Below are 27,001 nucleotides of genomic sequence, written 5' to 3'. Positions count from 1 at the left end.
TGATCTAGCACGCGATCAAACGATTGACGAGCAGCTACGTAAATTGCAGTTGTAAAATAATAATTGTGCACGTGAATCGCACGATAATCATGTGTTTTAACCTGTGCGTTCCACGACGACGAGGTGTAAGCATGAGACGCTTTTAAACGTGATCGCGTAAAGTAGACAGGAGTAAACGAGGCGTAAAGTATCGCGAGAAGACAGCGGTCCAAATGTTACAATCCTTTCGAATCGTGGCCAACTTTGACAGCATTTCACCGCCTGTCCCTTCGTTTTGTCTCAGTTGCGCTTGGTTGACGATGTAGAGTATTGCGAAATTAGACAAAAATTAATTCTTTGATCGATTGATTGATTCGATGTCGAGTTTTTCTAAATAAAAATTTAATTCGGTCAACTTCTTTCCTTCCGTTTGACATGTAGAATTTGTTGTTTTGATAACTATCTTAAATTAAGTTTTTGTTCAAGAAAAATTTACTTATTGAAATTTTAATTGGAAATTTAAAATTTGTTAGAAGCTCCTGGGATATTAAACGTATATTATATAATTGATTGCGCGTGTATTAATATATTAAGAGTTGATTTTGGTTTAGTCTCGGTCATTGCACAACTATTCCATTTTTATGTACAACATGGTTCTGTATTCTTAACTTGCTGTTCAGTCACACAACGCGTTCTTTTTGTTTTGCACTATTTTCTTGCAACATACATATTGTTATCTACTTTTCTTTTATTTTTGTCTTTGTAAGTTTTTCTTTGTATTTACTATTTGTCGTGGATACTCATATATCATGTATAGTATCCTGAGAAGGTTTATTGCTCTCTCTTCCTCTCTCTCTCTCTCTCTCTCTTTGAAATACAAAATAAATTCTACTCTAGTTTCTCTGTCCGCTCTCCATTTTACCTTGTTCTCTCTCCACTCTTCATATTTTTCGTCCAGTCTCTATTCCCCCGTGCACGTGGACACGCGTGCACACGCACACGCCTGCGCTCGCGCCCGCGCACCCGTTCACGAAGTTTAGCAAACGACATGGCGTGTCCCACGATCATAAATCATCTTTTCTCGCGCTATCGTCGCATCTCATGCGTTGTCAGCATGCGTTTGCAAGGTTCACCGCCGTTTCTTCCGCTGCTTCCGTCAGCTTCGTGCTAACGCCGCCGCCGCAGAGAGAGAGAGAGAGAGAGAGAGAGAGAGAGAGAGAGAGAGAGAGAGATGTTTATATATATATGTATATATATATAAGAATAACCAAAGTCTCGGACCGTCATTGGCAACCCTTCAAAATTTGTAACGATACTGACGCTAAAGGAACGAAGAATCGATTCGCGTGCATGATTAAAAACTAATCTATAAAAGAAAAGAAGAGAGCAGCCCGAGATATTCAACGGGCATTGCGAATGTTATCGCGCAAAGTATTCTACATATATAGTACGACAATGTATGCTGTTTGATTATGTCGAAGTCAGTGATTAAATATATTTACCGTTTATACCCTTGCTTCATCAAATGTATATATAAGAGTGATTGATGAAAGGCAAATAAAGAATAACGCGGTTAGAAAGAAGGAAGTAAAAATGATAAGCATAGATTATTTAAAACTATTGTACTTAACAAGAAGTCTGTTAAATAGAATTGCCATGATTAGCAAATAAAAGAAAAACAAATAAAAGTGTTTCTCCAAATAATGAAATAAAAATAGTCATATTCTACATATAAAAAAGTTTTTATGAATAGAAAGATATGTGATTTGTACAGAGATGAGAGACTATTGATTAGCGTAGTTCAATTTGCACTAAATTTTTCTTACTGTCCGGTGTTGTTTGATACTCATAATTGCATGAATAATTAGCATCTTGCTTAAATAGAATATGCGTAGGCAAAATTTTGTACGTCAATTTAAATAGCAATGTAAAATGCCCAGTTCAAGTATTACTGACCGTTCGCCTTGAATGCTTACGAAATGAATCAACGTTGATTGAACACATGATTCTGCCATCCAGTCGCATTGACTCTACTGCTCAACTTTATATGCGCTACGTATTAATAATAACGTTATATAAATATGTTGTGATATTAATAATATTATGTTAATAATAATGCTAAAATTATTGTGATCGTTCGCTCGCAGCGTCCTATATTATTTTTAGGTATTATCAACGATCGTCAATCGATGGAAAATATTAATTTTGATGAGCAAGGGGATTGCTTGGAATACTATTCGTGGCATCTTCACGCTACGGTCGACTGAAGGAACGAGGGGAGGAAGAGAGAAAGAGGGGGGAGGGGGAGGGAGGAGAGAGGAGAGCTGTTAAGTGTACCGTTACTACAAAGTTTGGCGTAGTTCTGCCTACGCCGAAAGTTACCTAGACGAAGGCGGGAAGGAGAGAGAGAGAGAGAGAGAGAGAGAGAGAGAGAGAGAGAGAGAGAGAGAGAGAGAGAGAGAGAGAGAGAAAAGCGGAGGAAGAGAAAGAGAAATTGACCGATTTAGTCGAGAACGAGAAAGCCGGTTAGAAACAAAACAAAGAAAAAGAGCTGGTTGGCATAGATATAGGAGAAGCAATGGCTAGTCAGCAACGAAACGACCACTTCGTTGTGTCGCGAATTCATATTTCTCCATTTCTTTAGCGCGATATAGAAAAGGTCTTCGCTAATCTAACATAAAACGAGCAAAATCACGATCGATTTAAATATTTGATATACACATAAGAAACTTCTATAACGAATTGAGTTTCCAATTAACATTAAACAAGTATTAAAATTTTAATGAGTAAATTTTTCTTGACTACAAAAATTTAATTTGAGACAATTACCAAGATATCTAAATTTGCCTATTCAAAAGAGCAAAAGAATTCAACCGAATCATGATTGTGATTTAGTACTTGGTAGTTAGTACTCAGATGAAGCAGAAGTGGAGAAATCGAGTAAACTTAGCAATTGGCTGTTTTTCTAAATGTATAGCTTCTCTACGATTTTACTTATATTATAAACAATGAAGAAAGAGATTAAAGTCGTTGCTGGTGTTAGTCAAAGCTAGCGTTGAACCATCGGCACAACTGAGCTCAACTTACACTCGCAAATTCTCAATATTCTCAATTCAAAGTATTGGTGAATCTCAGCTCGCGACTTTGCTTTAACGGAAATTTCATTTGAGACTTACTTGCCAGGAGGAAAGTTAAAGTTTGAGAGGTTCCAAGACACTTGGTGCAGAGAAGACATCGTCTTCAAATTCATCAAAGAGAATACTTGTAAAATATTTTCTCGTGACACCTGACAAATACTTTTGCACGAATATGCACGAGGCGTATTGTTAATTGCTTAAGATAAGTCTTGATTGAGGGATTCGGGAATGTGTCAGTAGAAGTAGAGAAGAGCAATAAAATAAACGTTCAGGAGAAGATTGAGAAATCTGCAATGTATGCAAGAGAAATGAACATGTATAGAGATCGATGAAATTTGAATCAAAGTGGATGAATCCATTCTTCCGGACAAATGCGATGGTACATAGAAGGAGATTCTAGCTTCTCTGCCCTTTATTCCTTTTCCCTTCTCTCTCTCTCTTTCTCGCCCTCTGCTTCTGTTCGTCAGTACCGGTTAGGGTTAAATCGATTTCCGAACGTACTGCTTCGAATCGGTAGGATCTAAGCTTGAAAGAAGCTTATAGCACAATCGGATAGAACATGGCGTCACTGGGAAGCGTGAGCGTGTAGCTGACGATGGCTCGGACTAGAATTAATGCGTGTGGCGGTTACGTGAAACACGGGATGACCGGGACTAGTTTTGTGTGCGATAAAATTAATTATGAATAAAGTTACAGTCGCGTCGGGGATTAGAAAAATGTCTTTCGCGCCGCATAATTGCGCGGTCAAACGAACGAGGATTTCAAAGGCGTCCCGTGCATTATTTTATATATTTTCTATTAGTTGGATTATATTGAAATAAAAATAGAACTTTGAACAATCGTAATGGATCAAGTTCCGAGGATTGACTCGAGGGTAAAAATATCTAATAAAATCGAGGAAGGATCTTAACGGAAGAAGCGGATGAGAACGAAGCCTCAAAGCAACATAATGGCCTACTAGGAATCTCTGGTGGTACTCGGATTCAATAGGAAACACTATCTCTGTGGTACGGCTCTGCGATAAGGCTAGATGTATATTACATCGATTTTATCTTAGGAATCGAGAAAAAGATTTAATGGACGTGGGGATGCGGTCGGGAGAGCCAGGACCGAATGCGCATAATGACTTAATAGAGGGAATGCGCCGCTCGGGAAATTGGGACGAAGTAATTATTTCGAGTTCTGAATATACAACGTTGGCACATAGTTAGCGACACGCTGTGAATTTCGCGATTTGGATACGTCTATTGTGCATTTAGTATTGCTGATAGTAAAAGTTAATTACTTTGTGGAAAATTATGAGTAGATAAATATGATATACACGAAAAAAAAGAACGTCCTTGTTTTGAGAATATCTTTTTTCGAAATGTTAATTATTGAAATGAGATTCTGCAGCGTTACAGACATTATCTGCTTGCACGAAAAAATTTTGTATAGTTTTAAAAAAATATATATTTGCGTTGTCCAATAATAACTTTTATGAATTGAGAGAAAAAAATGTCGAGTGAAAAACAATAATGTCTTTAAATCCCAAAAATTAGGATTTTTTAATACTATTATCAAACAATTATCACATTATGCTCTTTAGAAGACTAGTATAGTATTAAAATAAAAATATTATATATATTTTTTGTAGAATTCAATTATCAAATTCTTTAAAGAAAATCAAATTATACATAAATAAGGTAATTATAATTTCATATGTAAGTAAAATGATTTGTTTCAAATTGATAATATTAAAACCACTGTATTCATTTGCATCCAAAGATTTACAAAGATTTAAATGCAAACTACTAAAAATTCTAATCGAAAAAAGAAGACAAAGAAGTAAATCTTTATTTCATCTACCTCGCGCACGAGGTAGATGAAATAAAGATTCTCGCATAAATCGCTCAAATTAAATTAGACGAACGAACAGATGTGCCGAAAGTATGTAAGTTGCTGCCAAATCGGTGATCTTAAAGTGGATTGACCCTCGCACGCGGCGGTCGTACTTTCTATGCAATTTTTCACTGTCCCTCTTTCTCTCTCTGTCTCTCTTTTTCTCTTCACGAGCGTCACGTCTGCGTCGGAACCACTATCCAGTTCCGAAGTACGTATTACGTCGGAGAATGTGTAACAATGAAGCCGATGGAACCTTAATGGACACGAGGGCACATCGAAGGGAAGCTTCCGAGCACGGTCAGACTCGAAAAGAAAGAAAGGGCTCCTTCTACGTGTGTCAAGTTTCCGCTCGGTTCCAAGACGCGAGCGTGCGCGGTTCTCCGCTCGTGGAACTGAGCGGAAACTTGACGTGCTTTCTCTTCGATACTTTCTCGGGGCCGTCTGTCGTTTCTTCTCTGTGTGACGCGACGTGCCGCCTTTCCCGATGGACCATACGCGGAAACTTCATGCCCACTCATTATTAATTAATAGCTACGCATTCTTCGCGGTTTCACATATATATTTTTTTATTTACGATCGCAAATAGACGACCTTTTTTTTCTTTTAGTATCATGTAACAGAAACGAAACAGCCTTCCATTACGGCAAAAACTTGGTTTAGCGATTGGAAAATAATCTCACGGACGTTGTTTCAAATATCAATTAGCCGCAGCTAATTTGCCGGATAATCGGGGCGTGAAGCAAGAAAATGGCACACATTTATTCACCATGGCCGCGATCTTGGCGTTGCGTTACGCGGTGACGGCGGCGGCGGCGGCGGTGGCGGTGGTCGGCCGGTTTGCGTAAAGCCGAGGCGATAAACGTAAATAAGAGTGAATGGCGGGGAGTATTAAGGAAAAAAAGAGGACGAAAGATAATAAAGGAAGGACGGGAACGTATTATCTCGTCTCGCGCGCGGGAATGATACGAGCGAGTGGAACAGCGGGTAAAAATGAGAATAACAGGAGGAGAGGGAGAGGGGGATTCTGCGCGTGTAAGGAAGATGAGCTACAAAAACGGAGATGATGACTGTAGCTGTGAGACAAAAGACGAGAATCGCCATGCACAATATAAACGTTTAAACGAGTTCCGATACACTGTAAAGGCAGATGGTGCATTCGTGTATACTGAACGGTAATTAACGGTGCAAGAAGAAGAAGAAGGAAGAGGAGGAGAAGAAGAAGAAGAAGAAAAAGAGGAGGTTTCTTAACCGGTTCGCCACCGATATGAAAACGAGTTTCTCGGGATTATGTGTATTTTCTCTATGTAACCCTTTACATAGTTTATCGAGGTGATACACGGCACGGTCGTAATAATACGGAGACTTTTTACCATCCTGCTGAATTAATGAAGCGATCCGAGATATTTATATGCGTTTCCGACCGTTGTAAATCTTGCGGCAAAGTAATTTCGTTACCATTAACCGTAATATATTCGTTACGACATATCAATACCTCGGAGCGATTACAATCTTCGCGTGAGCGGAGTTCCGTGACTCGAATACGAAAAATGTCTTACATCTCTGCATAGATAACGCACATCTTTCTATAATACTTCCAAGCCCCGGAGTTTGTCCTCGGAATTAAGATTGCGAATTCCGGAGCTTCGCGTATCTTCAATATGATTTATATTTCACGACAGTAGAACGATCAGTCCGACCAGTCTATAACGTTTGTGTGCCTGCGCGATTTTGCTGAAAGTAACCCACGAGATAGGAATGATAAAAAAAAAACGGGAATAAATAGGATTGTTAAAGGGCCACCGCGCAATGATACCGCGCACCGATATTGCGTGCGTCATAAAGATATTCGCGAGATTACGGTTTCCTCACGGCTCGAAATATCGACGTCGCGTCGCGCAGTTGGGTCTAGGTATGGTTCTTGCGGGCCCGAGCTTCTCTCTTTCTCACAGTTTTTCGTTATTATATAAAAATAACTACAAGAACAGGATACGCGACATACGTGACCAAAACTGTCCGTTATCGCATAGTCTAACATAGTTTAACTTAGAAACGTATGTGTTTACATGCAAACATGATAAATCGGAGATTAAAGAGACAGGGGTGCCGCGCGGCGAGAGGCGGCGGAGATTTTTTTCTCGCGCGATCTCACGGACATCTCTCGTTTCGACATTCGTTACTCAGCGAAAGAAAGTGCATTAATTTCCATCGCTGGACTTTGACGTACGCGAGAGAGATCCACTCCCAGCTATGACGTGAAGCATTTTGACTGTGACTGATGGCGCCTCATTTACCCCTGCGCGCGGTTTCCTGCTACACACCCGCTACGCGATTCTACACGCGCACGCGTTTCTTTCGCTAACGCGCCCCTTTTTCCTTGACTTTCGTGTATCTCGTCATGCCGACGCAATAATTTCACCGTTACGATAAGACAGCAGCGTTAGTAAAATAACGTCATACGGCTCGTCAACGATAAAAATATTTGTAATGCTACTTTCTTATCAGATTTACAAATAAGTGTTGCAAAACGCGTTGTAAGAATCAACAAGAGCAAACAAAAAATTAAAATCATTGAAAGAGTTATGCTTAAATTTTAGACAGAAATATTCAAAACTATAATAATAATAATAATAGAACAATCTGTGAAATTTTTATATTTTTTATTAAATGCTTGAGGTCAAATGATTGAGAGACATATTCTCAAGATCGCCAAATTTATTGTATATCTTGATTTATATCAAATTTTTAAAGCAATTACGTTGTTAATATCACGTGAAAATAATTATGTTTGAACAAGTAACTTTTAACGATGAAACTCAGGAAATTAATTTGGATTTTCACGTATTTACGATTGAAAATGAAAACTCGTATGATCAGAGTGCATTTGTACAGAAAATAGATGAAAGAGAAATGGCAGAGGCGGTTGTAAACAGTATCAATGTATATTTCAGACTTAATTTCGAAGAAACATTTTTACGAATTGTTTACAGATTTTATGATAAACTTTTATTTTCGAATTTAGATGGGGAAATATTGATAAAAATTATTATTCGTCATATGAATTTTCTGTCTTCGGTATAAGTTCTAAATAGGATCACTGTACACCCATCGCTGAACAATTATAAAAAAATAATCGTTTAAGAAAAATATTAAAATAAGATTTGAAAATAATAAATTGTAAATTAATTGATATATTTTTTAAATATAATTTTCATACAAGTTTGATTAAAATATCATTTTTTACTACCTAAATATATATTTTAATATAATTACATTTTTATTTGCTCATTGAATTGTTTCAATTTCTTATTTAGTCATTGACTGGTGCAGTGACCCTATTAAATTTCGTTTTATAGGCACGTCTCAGATAGAATATCTTAAAGTCGATTGAAAATGTCTTGCCTGAAATAATTAGCCTTCTGTAGTTCGTGTCTCTCTACACTTGAAGTTTACAGGGTGAGAGCGTCTTTGAAAATGTTGCCTTGAGAAAAATTTGTGCCTAAGCAAACTCTCCTCTAAAAATCTAATTTTTGAAAGACCCTTCGGTACATTCGGAATAGTCGAGGGCGAATTAATAAGTGGAAAATTGATAAACATGGTCGATATATTAACACGTGTCGCGTATTATAAGAGACGGCAAAACCTTTTGTAGAAATGACGGATTTCTATGGAAAAATTGGTTTTTTCCGCGGGAGGAAACTTGAGACCCCGGGGGAGAGAGAGCGAGTCCGTGGCGTGTGCGGGTGTCGGCGCGGTGACGTCGTTGCGCGAGATGACGTTATCGAATGCAAAAGCCTCCGTTACACGGTTATCGAACACTTTTCACATTTTCCATCGCGCGCATCCGTCACGTCGCTCGCTCGCTCGCTCGTGCTACTGTACTCCCGCGTAGGATAAAAATAGAGTCAAATATCGTCGCGGTTGTTCTTCCGCCGACGCGGCGTACCCGCAGGCACGTACGCACGCACGCACGCACGCACGCACGCACGCACGCACGCACGTTCACGTCGAAAGACGCGTGCGTACGCGACGTAATACGACGCACACCCTTCGCGAGCTAACCGAGGTCGCGGAGATAAGTACAGATCGGTTTCGCGCGCGAATGTTTATGCTGAAAGTTAGGCGCGAACGGCGCGAGCGGCGCGGGCGTGCGAGTGCAGACGCGCTAGCGAGAGAGGACGAAGATCAAGTTCGGCCAAGGTTGAGAACCGTCATGGGAGCCTGGGTAATAAAATGAGGGCCCCTGCTCTCCCCTGGGGGTGGGGCCCCCTCGATAACCCATATTGTACCCCCCATCCCCTCGTTCTTCCCCCCTACGTTCGTCCCTCGCGCCGCCGCCCCTGGCCGTATATACTCCGATCGGCCGGAAGAGTTTTGTCCGGGCTCGTCGTGCCAGAGAGAAATCCTACCGAATCTATCTGCGGGTGAGCCGCATGTCCGAAATTTCTCAAAAATGATGGTTGTGTGGCGGAGAATTTTTGCGAATTTTCGATATAGCGCGCGGTCACCTGCGCCGCGAACTTACCCGCGAAAAGGATTTTCGCGAGAAAATCGAGAGGTGGAGCGCGCCGACAATACTTTCGCGGCGGCGTATATACACGATCATATACCACCCCTAGTCTCCCCACACCCCCCTAACAACAGTGGGGTGGTACAGTCCCGGTGAAGAACCGACGGCAACCCCGGCGTATAGTCCGCGCTGCCAGTCGGGACGCGCGAAAAATCACAAAAGTGAAGAATGGACGCGCGGGATGAAAAAGGCGGATTTCGACGCTCGATTCGCGACGAGCAGGTTGAAAAAATTAGGAATTGAAACCAGCACAATTCTGCGCCTTTGCGAGCTTTCGCAGGATTGCAGACGCGCCGACAGATTTTATTTATGAGAATATAGAAACGCTAATATACGAATATAAATTAATGCATGAAAAATAGTACTTTTGGTTAAGTTTATTTTTAAACATACTATTTGATATTGATCACGTAGCTATATGCATAATTCCATTTTCTTCTTTTTATATATATATATATATATATATATTCTTTGAATTAATTTATCTTTGTGTAATACCATTCGTAAACTGTAGTGTAAAATATATTTTTCCAAATTTATAAAAACCACAGGTAAATTAATTCAAGTTACGTCTATTGACTAATATTAGCCTATTAGATATATAATTTTTTTGTACATTCCGTGAATTAATTTTTTTGTATAATATCATTAGTAACTATAATGTATAAAACATTTTTCCCAAATTATAAGTTGATCAAATTGATTTACATCTATTAACTAATATTAATCTATTAGATATATGTATAATTTCTTTCTCTTTTTTTCATTCCGTGAATCAATTCATTGTTGTGTAATACCATTCGTAAAACTGTAGTGCAAAATACATTTTTGTAACACAATTAAATAGATCCGAGTTACAACCATTAACTATATCAGCATTGAGAAAAAGGAAGGAATGGCGAACAAGTCCAGCATCCCCGTAGAGGCAAACTCGGGAGATCTGTGTATTCATCGCTAAATGCAACTATTCAATTTCTGTAGCACGTCAATTAAACGCGGGTTAAACGCGGGTGTGCCGGAGACGTTTGGTGCTAATGCGAGACGAGAATCAAAAGGCAACCGTAAGTTACAACCGTGCTTAGCCGGTGAGAATTCGGGCAGGGGCGGGGGCGAGAATTTTGGGAGAAGACCAGAAGAGCACAGAGGGAAGAGAGGGCAAAGACACATCGGTCGCGGGCAGTCTCGAGAATGGTCGGCACGGTCGAATCGATGGAAAGAAATTTATTCGTCGCGAGCACCGGCGGCGGGTTTAAAATACGGCGTCGACGTTGAGACGCCGCCGCCGCCGCCGCCGCCGCCGTCGCCGTCGTCGTCGCCACCACCGCCGCGTCCTCGGAGTAACGCCGCGTCGCGACGCGACATGACGCGCTACCTGGTAACACCGTGGAATTACAACGGATTCTTTCTCGTCGCGCCGGTATGCCGGAATCGGACTGGAATTCGCGGAGACTCGATGCCGAGCATTTTTTCGAGCCAAGTCGAGTTGAGCCGCGGCCCGGTGGAAGCGCAGCCTCGCCGCGTTTCCACCCGGTTATTACGACGCGCATCCGAACGGACGGACAGGACGACTCAGCTCGACCGTGTGGTGGACCTTTGCTTTTTTCCCCCTTTTTCTCTTTCCTATCTCTGGCCCTGGGCAAATTGAATTTAACTCCGCCGCTAATACGGCCGCCCCGAAAAACGGGCGACCGGTACGCGCGAAAATCACGCCGCGATTTATGTCCGTGTCCTTTTTCCTCGCGCACAGGATCTAGCTGCGTCAGTTTCTTTTTACGTGACATTACGGATGCCGTAGTGCGTTAGTATGCGTATTGCGATTCATTTCGAACATCGGAAGGTGTTGCATATAATATCCTTCTATTTTCAGCAATTTTTTGGAAATAATTTCCGGAAAACTAGAAATATGTTAAAAATGCAGAGAGTCATGCGACACTGAGTTTCGCACAATTATTTGTTAATAATGTTAAAAACATATTTGAAATATTATTAACGTTTTAATATTTAAAACACTGCGGAATATGTATAATACCGTATGCCTTTTTTTCGCGAGCTTTTTTGTTGGCGTGGATTCAAGCGTTGTACTCGTCGTACTTTTCTGTACGTTGCTCCGCGACCATCGCAATTTTCGCTGTTATTAACTTGGCTGAATGAAAGTATACGGTACGGTATGTATGAACGCCGCTTTTTGTTATTTTCTTGTCATTCGCGCGGCATATAGTTCATAGCGGAGGGAGCCAATTTTTATTGCGAGAATAATATTGAATTTCGACAGTACGCGAAGCGAGGACGACGCAAATGCGAATTTCTTGCGCGCCATTGGGGATGGGTGGTTTTTGTTCAAGACGAGAGAATTATCGGACGGAATAGTAGAATCAGATTTCTATCCAGAATGAACAAAACTCGGATCGAATTGTAAGAAAATCTCAAAAATATTATTTCGTATATATCGCGTATCATCGCATGCGATTCGCTCATAAATGATTCGTTAATTGATACATATTTGGAACATTTTTTTAATTTGACATGCATCGCACATCTTTTAAACAGTCAACTTCAACTTTTCTATTAATTTAACACAAAATGTGTTACAACTTTCTAACACAAATATTATGTAACAAAATTAACACAGAAAATCTAACACTTTGGCCTAATAATTGTGAAAGAAATAATTTGCGGAAGTACATTTTTTCATTAAAATTGACATTTATATGTTAAATTAATACTTGAATACGTACATTTTATTCATTTGTCTTATTATTTCTTAAAATATAAAATATTCAACTAGTACAATCATATGTTAAATTAACACTTGAATATGTGAATAATTCAACACGAAAATTTTATTAAGATTGATTTTAACATAAATATTTAAATTAATATATAAATACACGAAATATATTTTTTTCTACTGGGTACTTCCTATAAGGTTTGCTGCGTAAGTTAGAAAAGAGTCACTGAATTGAATCTCGCTTTTTTTTATTTTATTGTATAATATGTAATATATAAGATAAAAAAGAGTGAAAGAACAGCGTAGCACATGCAGCAATATTGTTCACTCATTTATTTTATAGCTGCTTAAGAAATATGAATGATAGAGAAAGCAAGATGTTACTTTTTTTTTATTCTTCAATTTTTAAAAACAAAGCCGTGTTAGAAGTATAATTGTTTAACGTGATTAGTATGAATTAAAAATGCGTGTGTTTAGCTGCTATGTGGCAAAATGAACTGTACCGAGACGGTTACCAAGATGGATATTCATCAATCAATATGTCAACAAGTATATTCTTTCATGACGAGAGGTTTCGCAAGGATATCAAATAACTCTTTGTATATTCACGAAATATATTAATTTGGTAATATTTCGATTTAATAGTAAGAAAAAATAGAAAAATTATTAATAACAATTAGTAACATTTTATTTAAGTTTCACACACATTACACACTATTGAAAACATTTTGTATTTGTAAAATCGATTTTTATTATTATTTTATACAATTATTGATTAATTTCGTTAAATTGGGAATGCGAAGTACATAGGTTTTTATTTTATTTTATTCTTAGGCCCCAATCATCGATCTGCAAGCGTTCGATAATACGATACCGTTTCTGGCATACTAAAAGAATATACCGACATCAGAATATTAAGAAAAAACTGTCGGATTGTGTTGGTCGAAGGTTCGAATGATTAACGAGCAGTTAATTACCGTACTGAAATATGTATGACAAACGTTAAACTTTCGCGATATTCGACAGTTTTGAGAATCGCGAGGAGCTAACCGAGAAAGGCATTAATTATATGACTCGTAAAACTTGCTCGATTTTTCATTCGCGACAAGCTTGAAGTTAATTCGAGGTAAATTTGATTCTCATTCGTTGACAAGATAGCGTGAACAAGAAAACATTGATTATGAAATGCGTCTGCGAAGTTTGTTCATTTTACGCGTTCATAGGGACTCTTTGCGACTGAAGTAATTACCGTGTCGCATTATCGATATAATATACATGTAAATGTCAAAATAGATGGTATATATAGAATTTAATTTTTGGCAGAAAATATATTAAAGATATAAATTTATGCATAGTAGAAAATTTCGTATTTATGTTAAAAGTGGCTTCTTTTTTTAAAATATTTTTATTGAATTTTTAACATATCCGAATTTAACATAATGTAATTATGTTGTTTGAATATTTTGTATTAAATTAATATTCAACATTTTTTAGTGTTAAAATAACACTATGAGTACACAAATAGTATAAAAATAATATAATTTTGAAGCATAAATTTTTTCTGAGAAAAATGAGTAAAATAAATAACACCTACGTGTCAACATATTATAAATGTTAATTTTTCTGAATAAATGTTTCCTTAATTTGTTTAAAAATTGCATTAAAGTGTTAGATGTTTTTGGTGTTAATTCTTTAATATAATATATTTATGTTATCTTCTAATATATTCAACTTGCGTTAAATTAATATAAAAATTTGAACGGGTCGTTTGGGACATGTGTTCTATATGTACATTAAATTTTGAAATTGTGCAATATGAAAATTGCACTTATGCCACCTTGTATGTACGCACATTGCGCATATTGCACGTGCACCGGAACAGATTACACATATTACACGTGTATCGAAACGCATGTCATTTACATTAGATCTATGACAGAACTCATATCGCGTACGCAAATGCTCTGATCTCTCATCGTGTTGCTACAATGATTTCGCGAAATATATAGACTCATGGCGATCGAGTTGCGGCTCGTAACCCCAGGAGGCATTTTTTCCCCCCGGCCGCTCCCACATTATTGAATATCACCTATTTGTCGAGCAACGTCTTCTTGCTCGTTCTGCCACGTTTATCGCGTCACTGTTTCGCCGACTTTTCTCTCCTTCTCTAACTTGGCCTCCCTCCGTCCGGGCCAGAGAGGCGCGCTTGCCAGAAATATCAATTTGCGCGGGAGTGGTAACAGTTTGCTTGATTTGGCACGGCGTAGCTTACGTCCGAAATAAATCTTCGCGAGTGCAGAGTGTCGGTGCCCGCCCCGGAAACCGATTGTCTATGGGGATTTGACATGAGTGGCGCACTCGTCCCGGTCTCGCGAACGATATCTCATTCCCGCGCGTCTCGATTCGCATCTTATTTATCTCCAACCGATCGATATTCCGATAAAAAAAAAAAAAAACGGATAATACGCCTTCTACGCGCTACGAAGAACTTTTCAGTTTTATTAGATCGTCTTCCTCAAACTCGCTAATGACATAGCGCACGATTCTGTTGTTACGCTAAGGTTGAGTTTCTGTCTCCTGATGAAAAATTAAAAGTGACTCATTGACAAGCGCGGCAGTACAAGCGCATGATGAATTAAAACGGCAAACATAGTAATTATTGTTACGACATTGAGTTTTGTTGCACGGAAGTAAACGTGTTCAGAAGAAAATCCATGTTGAAACCTATTGATATGACGAATGTATAACATTTAGAAATGTTATATTTTAAAAGAATTTTTCATACTATATATACATTTATATTTTTTTATTAATACCTTTTATACTGTTTTTGCATTATGTGATTAGGGATTTTTCTTATAAAATTACTAAATTAATCTTTAACGTATCTAGTTTTAACACAGTGAAGGAAAAGAAAAATAGATAAACATAATTCTAAACGAGATATACCTTTGGCAACGGATGTAAGTAACGTAGCTGTTGTAATTGATAAAAATATGTTAAAAAATTTTATTGACTTTTATAATTCCCTGATCTAACATATATTTTGCCTTCGTGGAACAAAGGACCTTGGCGAAAATAATGTTTGAAAAAGTTAAACTTATTTTTGAGAACTCTTGAAAGTGGACAAATGGATAAATAGATAAAACAAATCAATCGTATAAAATTATTAAGTAAAGAAAGAAAATTTTTAGAACTTTTAGAATTTTTTTTAAGAAAAAATTCTAAATTTTCTTACAATAATGACAAACAAAGAATGGAGAGAAAGAGTAGAAAAAATTGTTTCTCGAGTGACGATAGTTTGGAAATATTTTTTTATGAAAGACTAGTTTTTTTTATCAGATGCTATAGCCATTTTTATAATACTATTTTGTAATAATCTTTTCTTAAGAACTTTAGTAAAATTTTAAATTATTCTATATAATAGAGTAGCTTAATTATATTTTATTAAAATTTAACCCAATTTTACTAAAAGTAAAAATAATAAAATTCGCCAAGTCCACGATATTCCACGACTACCATTTAAAACTCGATTTTGAAAATAAATTTTAGAGGAAATTCTTCGCATAATTTTACCTATCTAATCTCTAATCTACTCCAATATATTTTATTTGCCGTAAATCGCGAGGAATTCTTACATCAAAGTAGGTAGACTTTGTATTACGACTTACTTTTCGATGACCACGCCCGGAAATTGGAAAAAAATACTTTGCTCCTCTCATCCGCTGTTACTGCTCGCCGTGCGTCCACGTAACATCTTGGAGTTTTCTCCAAGTCGTTAATCCATTGCAAGCATTTCCAAACACTTTTCATCACATCACATTTCTCACTTTGCTTTTGATATACACTTTTCACCACGCACCTTTCGACACACGCCTTTTTTTCCTACGTGTCGAAACACTACATTCATATCACACACACACACATAAGTCACTTCCCACCGAAACGCGACGCAATTCCCGCCAAAACGCAGCACTCCGCGACACTTGTTTTATTTCGCCAGGACGCGATCGTCGTCCACAACGGCAACGCCCGTTTCGTTTCACTAGAACGCGATCGTCGTCCGCGACCACTTCCACGGCATCGGAAGATCCTCGGAAATCGGGCGAGAAAAGACGTTGCTCCCTCCGCCCACCATTACTACTTGCCGCGCGTTGCGTAGGCACCTCGGAGTTTTCGCCAAGTCGTTACACCGTTAGAGGCACTTCCAAGTACTTTTCACCACACTAACCTCTCTCATCTTTCGTGCTTTCCCCGCGCACCTTCGATACCGCGTCCTTTCCGTCCTTTATCCGTCGAAACATCCATCTCCCTCACACACGACGCAATCACCGAAACGCGACACTCCGCGACACTCCGCGACACTCGTTTCGTTTCGCGCGAGGACTGACTACCGTCCACGGCATCGGAGCATCTTTGGGAAGATCCATGGACTCGCGATCTTGGGATCGCTCGAATCTCCTATCGGCGAATTATCTTCTCGATCCACGATCAATAACGGATGTCGGACGCGACCGTGCCGGTACTCGGGGGGCGACTGACGATTCGATGTTAGGTTAACTTTAACTTTAACAACAAAATCGATTAGTCGCACGCTCCGCATCGATAAATACACACATCGATAAGTGCGCAAAGACCGCGTAGTTAAAAAATCTGATCTACGAACATCTTGTTGGTTGATGCAACTTTTCTTGACACAGTAAATAATCGAGATGCTTCGATCCGAAATATTTATGCTGTTTATACTCTTTCGCGACGCGCTCGTACTTTAGTATGCAGCGGACTTCAGGGTGTATGTACGCCCGTGCGGAGTAAAGCGTGCGACCATACAATCAAGTGTAAATAACAACGCGACGACACTCGAGATCGCGTTAAGGGAAGGGGAAGGAATGCTCGCGCGGCGCGCGTTTGTTTTTATTTACTTATAATCGCTCGACCTTTGGTCACAATTGATTCATTTCGGTGCAACGGACACTTCCTCCGTTTTTGCCAACCAAAGGTTGATAGCAGTCGGTCGTAAATAAAATAATTTGCTAATGTAATACTTAATAATTACAAAATGATATAACATTACCGGAAATAATCATATAAATTATTTATTTTTTATTTTTCTTCTACGGTATTGAATATTTTATCTACATAAAAAAATAAAACGTGGAAATTTCACATTCCGATCTATATCCTTATTGCAGTTTGGGAATGCAAATTATCTTGTGGTATAACGCTGAAGGATTTTCTTGTGTGCCATATTGGAGAAATATCGTTTTACTAAGAATTTCACTTAATTATAAATGGATGAATATTATTCTAAATTGTATTATGCGCAATGCAATTGGATTTAATAGAAATTGGATTGCGCATCCAAAGGATTCTCGATTCGTTATTCGTCGAACGATTAATCTCGACCGATCGCGATACAATTTGCGGTGCTCGCAACCTTCCTCGGAATCGTGGTCGTCGACAAAAGCGACTGATGACGGCAGTTTTTCGCGCGTAAGAAAAGCCGACGAGAGACCAAACCACACGCGGGAAAATAATAACAAGAGGAGTGCCCGCGGGGTTGTAGGCAGACCAAGCAGGGAGACGCGAGGGAGATAGTGGTGGATGCATAATTGAATGAAAGCGTGGCGAACAGAGCCAAGGGGTAGTTCCTACGACTGGGAGGGGGTGGAATGCTATAATTTCAAGCCAGACAGTCATGCGTTATTCAGCATTGAGGTACAAGCTCTCTCTCTCTCTCTCTCTCTCTCTCTCTCTCTCTCTCTCGTTCTTCCTCTCATCTTTGCCTTTTCTATGAGATTCTGTGAAGGGGAGCAAGTGCCTCTTCATTCTCTTCTCTCCTTTTCATTTTGTGTCGCACTTAGGTCTAATATCCTCTGTCTAATCCTTAATCGTTCATTATCCACGATCATTTTTGATTCACAACTCGCGAAATAAATCGAAGCGATAATAATCTTCGGCGCGCCTATCTTGATATCAGTCAATGTCTAAGTTTGTAAGATTCTCTCATCACACACAAGCTAATCCTTTCTCCATTTATCTGTTACATTCAGGACAGCGACAACGTCTGGTGGGACTCCTTCGCGAGCGAATTCTTCGAAGACGACGCCACTCTCACCCTCCACGTCTGCTTGGAAGACGGTCCGAAGAGATATTGTGAGTATCATCGTTATTTGATCGTATTTATTTCGGATATTTGTGCGGCGATGTGAATTCTCGAGTCAAAAGAAATGAAAAATTAAAAATATGTTATACATAATAAACACATTTATTAAATTTTATTTTTAATCAATAAGAAGTTGATTTCTTTCAACGTAACTATATCCAATCGATGGATCTGCCAATGCAAATAATCTAGTGTAGACGAGCAAGGCATCTTTATTTTCGTGAAAGAAGAAAATGCAAATAAGATGCAAGAACGATTGAATTGCAAGCAAAATATCTGTTCGAGAGCAATGTGATGAATTCTCGAATAAAATTTCTCCTACGTGTAATCGATCTTGTCAGCGCGAGATAATTTCTTACATCTTTACGATATCACGTTTACACATCGTCACCGATACTTAATCGCCGGCGAACTCATGTAGTACTGCCTCTGTTCTAAATAATGACGTGCCACCGCGCGGCAATCTTGCAGTCGGTGGATTTTAATGTCTGTTCCGCACACCGTCTCGAAAATATACGACGACAACGTGATTACATGTCGTGCGGATGCATGTCGTCGTTATCCGGGTATAAACGATGGGGCATCCGCCATTCGCGCGGTAAGATGCGTCCGGAACGACGCTCGATGATGCGAAATGCGTCTTGTAATTAAACATGAAAAAAAGATTTTATATTCGTGTGTTGCTTTTTCCGTTACATTTACATTTACGTTGTTTCTTAATAAAATTTATTCATTTTTTGCAACACAATTGCGATTGACAACATTGATTACACATTGACAAGAGAGTTTGTTGTCAAATTAAACATTGGAAATAAACGTAACAATATGTTTTACTTAGCATTATATTTGCCTTTGATATAAATCAATATAAAGCAATATCGATCAATTTAAGATAGACCTATCGTTCGATTTGTTATCCCCTGCATCTCTTGTCAAGTGTTTGTTATATTTATTTCTCTCTTTCTTTCTTTAGACACATATAATTGTTTCCATCTTTATCTTTTCAGCGATAGGAAGGACGTTAATACCTAGGTACTTTCGTTCGATATTCGATGGCGGTGTAACGGAACTGTACTACACCATGAAGAACCAGAAAGAGTCGTTCCACAACACCAGCATCACTCTCGACTGCGATCAGTGCACTATGGTCACGCAATACGGAAAGCCGATGTACACCAAGGTACAAACGTTTTGCAGAATTGATCGAACTTGTAGTAAAGAAGTGAATTACGTTTCAGATTATCAATATTTTTGTAGTTGTTTTCTCTATCTAAACTAAAAGAAAATAACTTATTATCCTTAGAGTTTCTAGTTAAAAACGTAATGACCCACTCTGCGTATATTTCTGTAGTCTTTTTTTTTAATAATTTATACAGATATACTGGATTATTACAGTTAATTATGCCGGTACATAATTTTAACGGATTATTAGAGAAGTACTTTTTATGCAAGATACTTCTCGGAGATTTACCATTGCCTTCTGATAGATGGCGATCGAATAAAATCCATTTTAGAAGAAGAAGAAGAAATAAAAGAGAAAGAGAATCAAATAGAGCTAGTATATTCCTCTCTCTCTCTATCGCAGAATCTTGCCTATACTTGCCTCATGGTCAAGCTCTAATTACAGAATCTGTTTTCGATCGAATTTGAACTTGGGTCTTTAGCATAAGAAGCAAATGCACAAATCTGCGCCACGATCGCCATAAACGAAAATTACAAGAATGCTTAAAAATAGATTGAAAAAAATAGTCGTGATATGTATGGCTTATTTGCTATAATAATACTCTGTAAATTAGAATTAGTGTATATTCACTGAAAGGCAGTAAATAGTCATTGATGATCATAGTTACAAATAATAGCACTGCAAATCAATAAAATTTCACTGATTCAGATTTAGAGAGTAGCACAACTAAAAGATCGTCATTCTTTAATTGCAAAAAAATAATTCTGATGAAAACTCAATACATTAAGTGAAGAGTTAATGATACTTTTATTTTTTTATAATCTGTTGTAATATATTAATAATAAAATCGTATCTAAAAATAATATTACAAAATTTTAGTGATTCAAAACTTTTAGAACTAAAAAAAACTTTTTTAGTTCTATTGTAGCAAATAAGCGATATTTTATGATACTTTAAGTAAGTAATGGTCACAAAAAAGTTATTATTGTAGAACGTATATTTTATTTAGAAATTACTTTTTATAAATAGATTATATTGCTATAAGGACTGTTGTGTGTGCGCGCCATATTCTGAGTTGACACAATTGGAAAAGTCGATTGTTCTTTTCTTGAAGAAAAAAAGAGAGATATCATAAAGATAGGGAGGATTAAAGTTTAATTGGATCTTCGTAATTTCGGTAAAACCGAGGGGAAATTCACAGCCGGCATTGGTGTACAAAATTTCGGCAGTGGACTGCCGAAAAAAGTAAGCAGTGACCTATAATATTGACGGCATTGTCGTCAGTGGTTGGGGAGTGGTGAGCTCACTTCAGAGTCGATCATGGGGTTGAGCACAAAAATTTTTGAATACTTCGGGAAAGCTTTAGAATTCTTGTGCAGGCATTGGCGTATGATAATGGGCACGCGGTAGTGTTCATAATTGCATGGCATTGCCTTAATTTTAATATAGGATTGACGGCATTGTAGGCATTGACTAACAATAAGCATTGTCGGCAGTGTACAAAAATGTCGGCAGTGTTTTACAGCAATGCCAAAAATCGGCATTGGTGTACAAAATTTTGGGTTGTGAATTCCCCCTCGGGTAAAACTGTTTCTTAGCAAGAAGCTTTAAGTTCTGCGAACTCTCTCTTAGGGCGATGCGCGAAATCAAGCGTCCTCAAAATAGCAAGAGCGGATATTGTCATCCGAAACTTATTTTAGGTGTTAACGGAGGGTAGGTTAATATTGGAGTTCACCTTCGACGACCTCATGAGGATAAAGTCGTGGCATATGTCGGTGAGGACGCATCGGGAGTTGGTACCGAGGAGTGTTGTCAGTATGCAGCAGGATCCGACGATGCTCGAGCAGATTAGCAAAAACATCACCAGGCAGGGCATGTCCAACTTCACTCTCAACTACCTTAGAGTACGTATTTTCCGCACTGCAAGCGCTTGTCTTAATTTTATGTTGATGCATTAGTGTGCCAGATTGACCGTATCCAAATTGAATTAAAATTTTCTTGTTCTGTTAAACTTTCTTGACGATAAAAAATTGTTAGCGAAACAGAGATCGAGATTCGCGAATTAAAAACAGATCAAATTAAGTTGTTTTTTTTTTTTATTATTGTAGTAAAGTATCGCAACAATGTAAACTGAATAAACTGAATAAAGTCCATTTAATTTATTTTATATTTTTTAAAAACTACAACAGAGTTTTTAAAAATAGAATTTTTGTCATCGATAATTTTTCGTCCATCTTCCGTGTTTATATGGCTTATTTATTTTATTTTAAAAAATTTTATTAAATAGCTTTTAAAAAATTAAAAAAAGTAAAATGAGTTTTATATAATTCAAGTACTTATAAACGAATATGGAGACCTTTGAAACAGACATGTTTACATTGCAAATTTGGAATAAGAAGAGAAAATGACATGAGAAAATGACATTATAAGCACATTTAATAGAAAAAGCGTGCGAACCGTTGTACGTATCAAAACTCTAGGAAGGAGTGTTTCGTTACACATTAATTTTTATAACGGGGAAAAAAAATATCGATTACAAACATGATAGGTGGAAAATTGTTGCAGCAAGAAGGTGTGTCGATGCGCGTCTAGGTCGGAGAACACGGCGTATACGCCTGCCTTCTCGAAAGTATCTCTGGCTATCCGGGTTACGAGCCACCTTCTTTCCGCGCTCGGAAGCGCTTTCACCAGGGTAAAGGGAAGAAGGGGGACTGCCGCGCATTCCGCGTGTATCGTCTCGAGCCACTTGAAAAGCCCGTCAATTGTTATGTCGGGAAAGTCCTCGCCCATTGTTGAACTGGTACACGATGTTCGGGAACGCGTAAGAACGGCCACGTCTCGAATAATTTCTCTACACGGGAAAAGTCGCCGATGACGAAAACAGGCTTTAGGTCTTATTTATGAATGAACGTGTGGTCATCCCTTGAAACTCACAAAATCTTTTTTTTTAAGGAGTTTTATATTATAAAAATGGGTATAATCATTTAAATTTTATACGCTATTGGAATTAAAAGTTTAGTAACTTGACGTTAGGGTTGAACTAATCTTTATACGGCGATAGATGTAATGTGCATATATACGGTAATTCTTTTACAGCTATGCGTGATTTTGGAGCCAATGCAGGAACTGATGTCGAGGCATAAGGCGTATGCTTTGTCACCTCGCGATTGTTTGAAGACGACCTTGTTCCAGAAATGGCAGAGGATAGTTGCCCCGCCGGGTAAGAGAGGTAGACGAACAGTTGCTTTACATGAGAAGCACCAGCCAGTGGACGCTGAACAACCGTTGATCCTAATAGACAACGTAAAATCGGTTTTTGCCATCCGCGGAACGGCGCACGACAATCCGTTGTCGTCAATCTTCTTTATCGCTTTGTGCCGCAATTCTTGGTTCCACCGATTTTTTCTTATCGAGTGTGAGACTTGACGATTTTGTGTTCGGAATCTCTAGCAATTAAATACACTTTCCTATTGACAATCTTGCTTGTTTGATTGAATTTATGCCAAATGTTTAAAGTCATTTTGCGATTAAATTACTGGAGTTATTATGATTACAACTTTGTATTTTTAAAATTTCATAAATTACGTTAATTGATATCGATGGCTATTTTTCGATTATTTAACGTTGCACTATATGGCTTCCAACGTGCATTTATCGCTCGTACTTGTGCGTACATCGCGTTTCCCATTTCACTTGTGATTTGTAGCTCGGATATAACCACTCGCGGTATTCGTTCAAACTCGATAAAACCGTGGAACCAAGCTTCGTATAACGCCAGAGAGTATGATACCAAACGTGTTTCTCTGTAAACATCGCTTGAGAGTGCAAAGTAGCTCGTGAGAGAAAGATAGAAATAAACTTGACACATATGCCTATGTGTTTGTTTGTTCATCAATGCATGCTTGTGCTTGTGCGTGTCAGAGACCTTTGATAACGAGAAAGGTCCACAGCTGGATAGTGCTCTTAAGTTTATCAGTGTGTAGCTACACACGTGGCCGAGCGCGGCCGACGAATGCGTGCGGCATCGTGTTCATGACGTGTTTTTTTTTTTTATTTTTTTTTCAGAGTCTCAACGACCGGCCAGCAAAAGAAGAAAGCGAAAGGGCAGCACATCTGGACCGGGCAACAATGCACCTCCCGCGCCTAGCAAAAAGCGTTCACCAGGGCCAAATTTTTCTCTAGCGTCACAGGTAAATTTCTCAATTGGTTTTTTCTCATTGAAGTTGGCACGTCGATCGTGCAATGTCGTCGAGAAACGGGCGCTAACTAAATTTCTCGTCACTTCGATCTAGGATGTGATGGTCGTGGGTGAACCTTCTTTGATGGGTGGAGAATTCGGTGACGAGGATGAACGGTTAATCACGAGGTTGGAAAATACGCAGTACGATGCCGCAAATAACCTGGATCCTCATAGTCACGACGCATCCGGTGGACCACCACCTCATCCGCATCAGTTCCATTCGGAACCGACCCCGGGCAATTCCTGGCCGCCAGATCGCGGTCCTGGTCCACCACAGGGAGGTCCTGGTTCTCAGGTAACGCCGTTTTTCCACACATTTTTTAATCTGAAGAATATATCTCTATACAGCCCTAATTTATTTAAATGTATAAAAATATTCAATAAGTTCCAAATTTTGTTGAATCAATTGAACTAATTTATTAAAATAACTGATATCAGATATTGAAACAATTCTTGACCTCTGAATTTGGAGTTCGATGTCATTATTCGGTTGATTTCTCGGAAAAACTAAAGATGATCGTGGTTGAAAAGAAGATTAAAGAAAAAAACAATAAAGTTTAAGGAAAAGGTATTAGTATACTATTGATAGAGCAAGATAATGTGATATTAATGTAGCGTCTTGCACTTGTGTGTGCTGCTTAGGGAGTCCAGGGTGGTCAGGCGGGCGCGGCCGCGGGTGTACAGGGAACGCAGGACGCCAGTCAGCAGCAGCAAGACAAGAAGAGCCCCGCGGTGAGCCAGTGAGGCCAGGAGTCCCCGCGCCCCCCCACCAGGGGGCGACGGGGGCGCAGGCCCAAGAACGTGGCTCCCTAGCGGGGCGAGAATCCTAGCCTCCCCACTGCCGCCGCCTATTTGGCCTCCGCGGCCGGCTCCATGACTGGCAGGTTGTCGTCGCACGTCGGCATGCTCCCGACGCTGGCCTGTCAGCCCGGCGGCTTGCCAGCGGTAGCACCACCGGGCCATCATCATCCGGAGCAGCATCCGCAGTTGGGTCACGTAGCCGCCGCCGCCGCCGCCGCCGCCGCTGCCGCCGCCTCGATGGGCATGGAGTCCTCGGAACTAATGGCGGTAGCCCATTATCAGGCGCAACAGCTGCAACGACAGTTGTTGGCCGAGCAATCAGGTCCGGGCACCACAATGCTGCCGCCTACGTCTGCTCAGTCTACTGGTGGAGGCTTGATGCAGCCGCAGGGACTCCAAGGGCAGCAGCAGCAACAGCAGCAGCAGCAGCAGCCGGGCCAACTTCAGCCGGGTCAGGACCCGCTACAAAGCTTGGTGCAGCAACTGCTCTGCCTACAACAGATAGAGTACTTCCTCGCGCAGCGCGGTCACAAATGATTTCATTTTAGCAGAACGTAATTAGGGATCATTTCGCGCGGGAAAACGAGAGGCTCGGACCAGAAAACGACGTTTCGAACTCTCGATGAAGTGAGTGGGAAACGTGGTTTGTGCTGGCGCAAAAGTGCTCCGATTTGATAGGTAAATCTTGCGCCAAATCATGACCCCTGACGCCCCGTTGTTGATGCTGCGATGCTATCGAGGATAAAGACGAGGACGGACAATAACGCGGCGGTATCTGATCGAGTTTCTATGATTTTTCTAATTCTCGAACGGAGGGGAGGTAGCGCGGTGTCTCCAGCTCCAGCACGACGACATGGGAAGATGCTGAGAAACTGGATGGCGATGGCGGCAGATAGAAGAAAGCAAGAACGACAGTCGCATTCGTTTATTGCGCAAATCGTTATATCGCTTCGGGGCACCGTGCGGACGGACGGCGATCTCCAGGATAGAGGAGATCAAGTGTTTTAGCGTGTGATAAAAAAAACTTTATGTCAAAAATTATATTAAATATGGAAGGTGGAACGATGTAACTGGGGAACTGAAGAATATCGCTTGCGGATGAAGAAAACGAAGCGAAAAAAAGGAATGTTAACGCCACGTCGCGCGTCAGAGACGATTATTCGCTCTGGTGCGATCTGTGAATGAATCTCTATCCGTCAACAGTATTGATATAATTAATAGAGTAAATGAATATATATATAAAATATTGTAAGAACTATATCGTAAGTACGTATTTGTGCAAACGTCAGTGTGCAAGTTAGGCAGAATGCATAGTGTGACAGTAAGTCCAGGGTATATGGAAGAGAGAACGAGAGAGAAAGAGAAATATGAATGCGAGAGGGTATGAGTGAGTAAAACGGAGACAGAGAAAGAGAATGAGGAGGAAAAAGCGATAGAGAGTCACCTTCGACTCGAAGATTTTAAGCGCGGGGACCGACCGAACGCCAATGCGCAGCCTCGTTGATTGTCCCGAGGGCTCGTTGTAGAATTTTATCCTTTATTACTACTATATATAATAATAATTATTTGACGAACCACGGAAAACGTAAGAATATTTTGCACTAAATATGTAAGAGAGACTTCGTTCCAAAGGTTCAAACCACGGTTGGTATATATAACATAAGTGTAAAGCTTTCTCTCAAAACCGAGACGAGACGCAGAATCGATTCCCACGGTGCAGAAAAGAAAAAAAATGAAAAAGCATTTTTTTTTAACAATCGTGTAAACACAAGCCTCGTATTTTACGTTTATAATACATTGCGGTACGATACGTAGCACAGCACGTACCCACGTCTTACGAGTTGTGTGTGAATTTTAACTTTATGTATTTAAGTGAATACTTCATGTGTGTTCACCAATCCGATTGTACTTTTCGATTTTTAATGAGATTTTTAAACGGCTACGTTAGGACCATATCGTTTTATTTGATAAAATAAGTAATGCGCGTGGTGATTCGATACTTCATATATCAATGTATGTCAGGCACGTAAATGCACACACGAAAACGTACAATATATACACGTAAATCCGAATCAAGTTCCTTGCGTGTTACTTTTAAACATCATGTATATGTTCCTCATTTTGTTTATATACGTCGCATATGTTCCTATTTTTATATTGCTCCTTGTGATTCGTTATGTTCCCTTCTTTTAGCATTCATGGATGGTTTTTATAAGATTTTTAAAGATAAACTTTTTATTTGAATCATTGACAAAATCATCGACTGACGATTAACACTCATAAAATAAGTGTTTAATTTTTAAATGTTTATTTCTT

At 39.3% G+C, this 27,001-nt stretch overlaps 2 protein-coding genes across 5 annotated transcripts in view; both read left to right on the top strand.

The window, feature by feature from the left end:
• The window catches only part of LOC105193854, an 81,798-nt gene extending 57,065 nt beyond the window's left edge, over positions 1–24,733 (top strand). For 2 of the 4 annotated variants that reach the window (XM_039458935.1, XM_039458933.1), the window contains exons 3-9: positions 18,349–18,451; positions 19,469–19,641; positions 21,345–21,548; positions 22,741–22,873; positions 23,710–23,834; positions 23,937–24,179; positions 24,323–24,493. In XM_039458935.1, coding sequence (XP_039314869.1) covers positions 18,349–18,451; positions 19,469–19,641; positions 21,345–21,548; positions 22,741–22,873; positions 23,710–23,834; positions 23,937–24,179; positions 24,323–24,445 — 1,104 coding nt within the window. In that variant the 3' untranslated portion in view covers positions 24,446–24,493. Of the gene's footprint in view, positions 1–18,348; positions 18,452–19,468; positions 19,642–21,344; positions 21,549–22,740; positions 22,874–23,709; positions 23,835–23,936; positions 24,180–24,322; positions 24,494–24,526 lie in introns of those variants that run through there. The other 2 variants (XM_026135136.2, XM_039458934.1) reach the window with 2 other exon arrangements.
• LOC113003858 (glutenin, high molecular weight subunit DX5) lies at positions 24,726–26,757 on the top strand. Its single transcript, XM_026135137.2, has one exon. The coding sequence runs from the start codon at positions 24,758–24,760 to the stop codon at positions 25,220–25,222; it is 465 nt and encodes a 154-aa protein (XP_025990922.1). The 5' UTR covers positions 24,726–24,757; the 3' UTR covers positions 25,223–26,757.
• The last annotated feature ends 244 nt before the right edge of the window (positions 26,758–27,001 follow it).

The sequence above is a fragment of the Solenopsis invicta genome, chromosome 16 (assembly GCF_016802725.1).
Source record: "Solenopsis invicta isolate M01_SB chromosome 16, UNIL_Sinv_3.0, whole genome shotgun sequence".
NCBI classification, from domain to species: domain Eukaryota; kingdom Metazoa; phylum Arthropoda; class Insecta; order Hymenoptera; family Formicidae; genus Solenopsis; species Solenopsis invicta.
The sequence above is the reverse complement of the archived record's forward strand: the minus strand, read 5'-3'. Positions and strand labels throughout refer to the sequence as shown.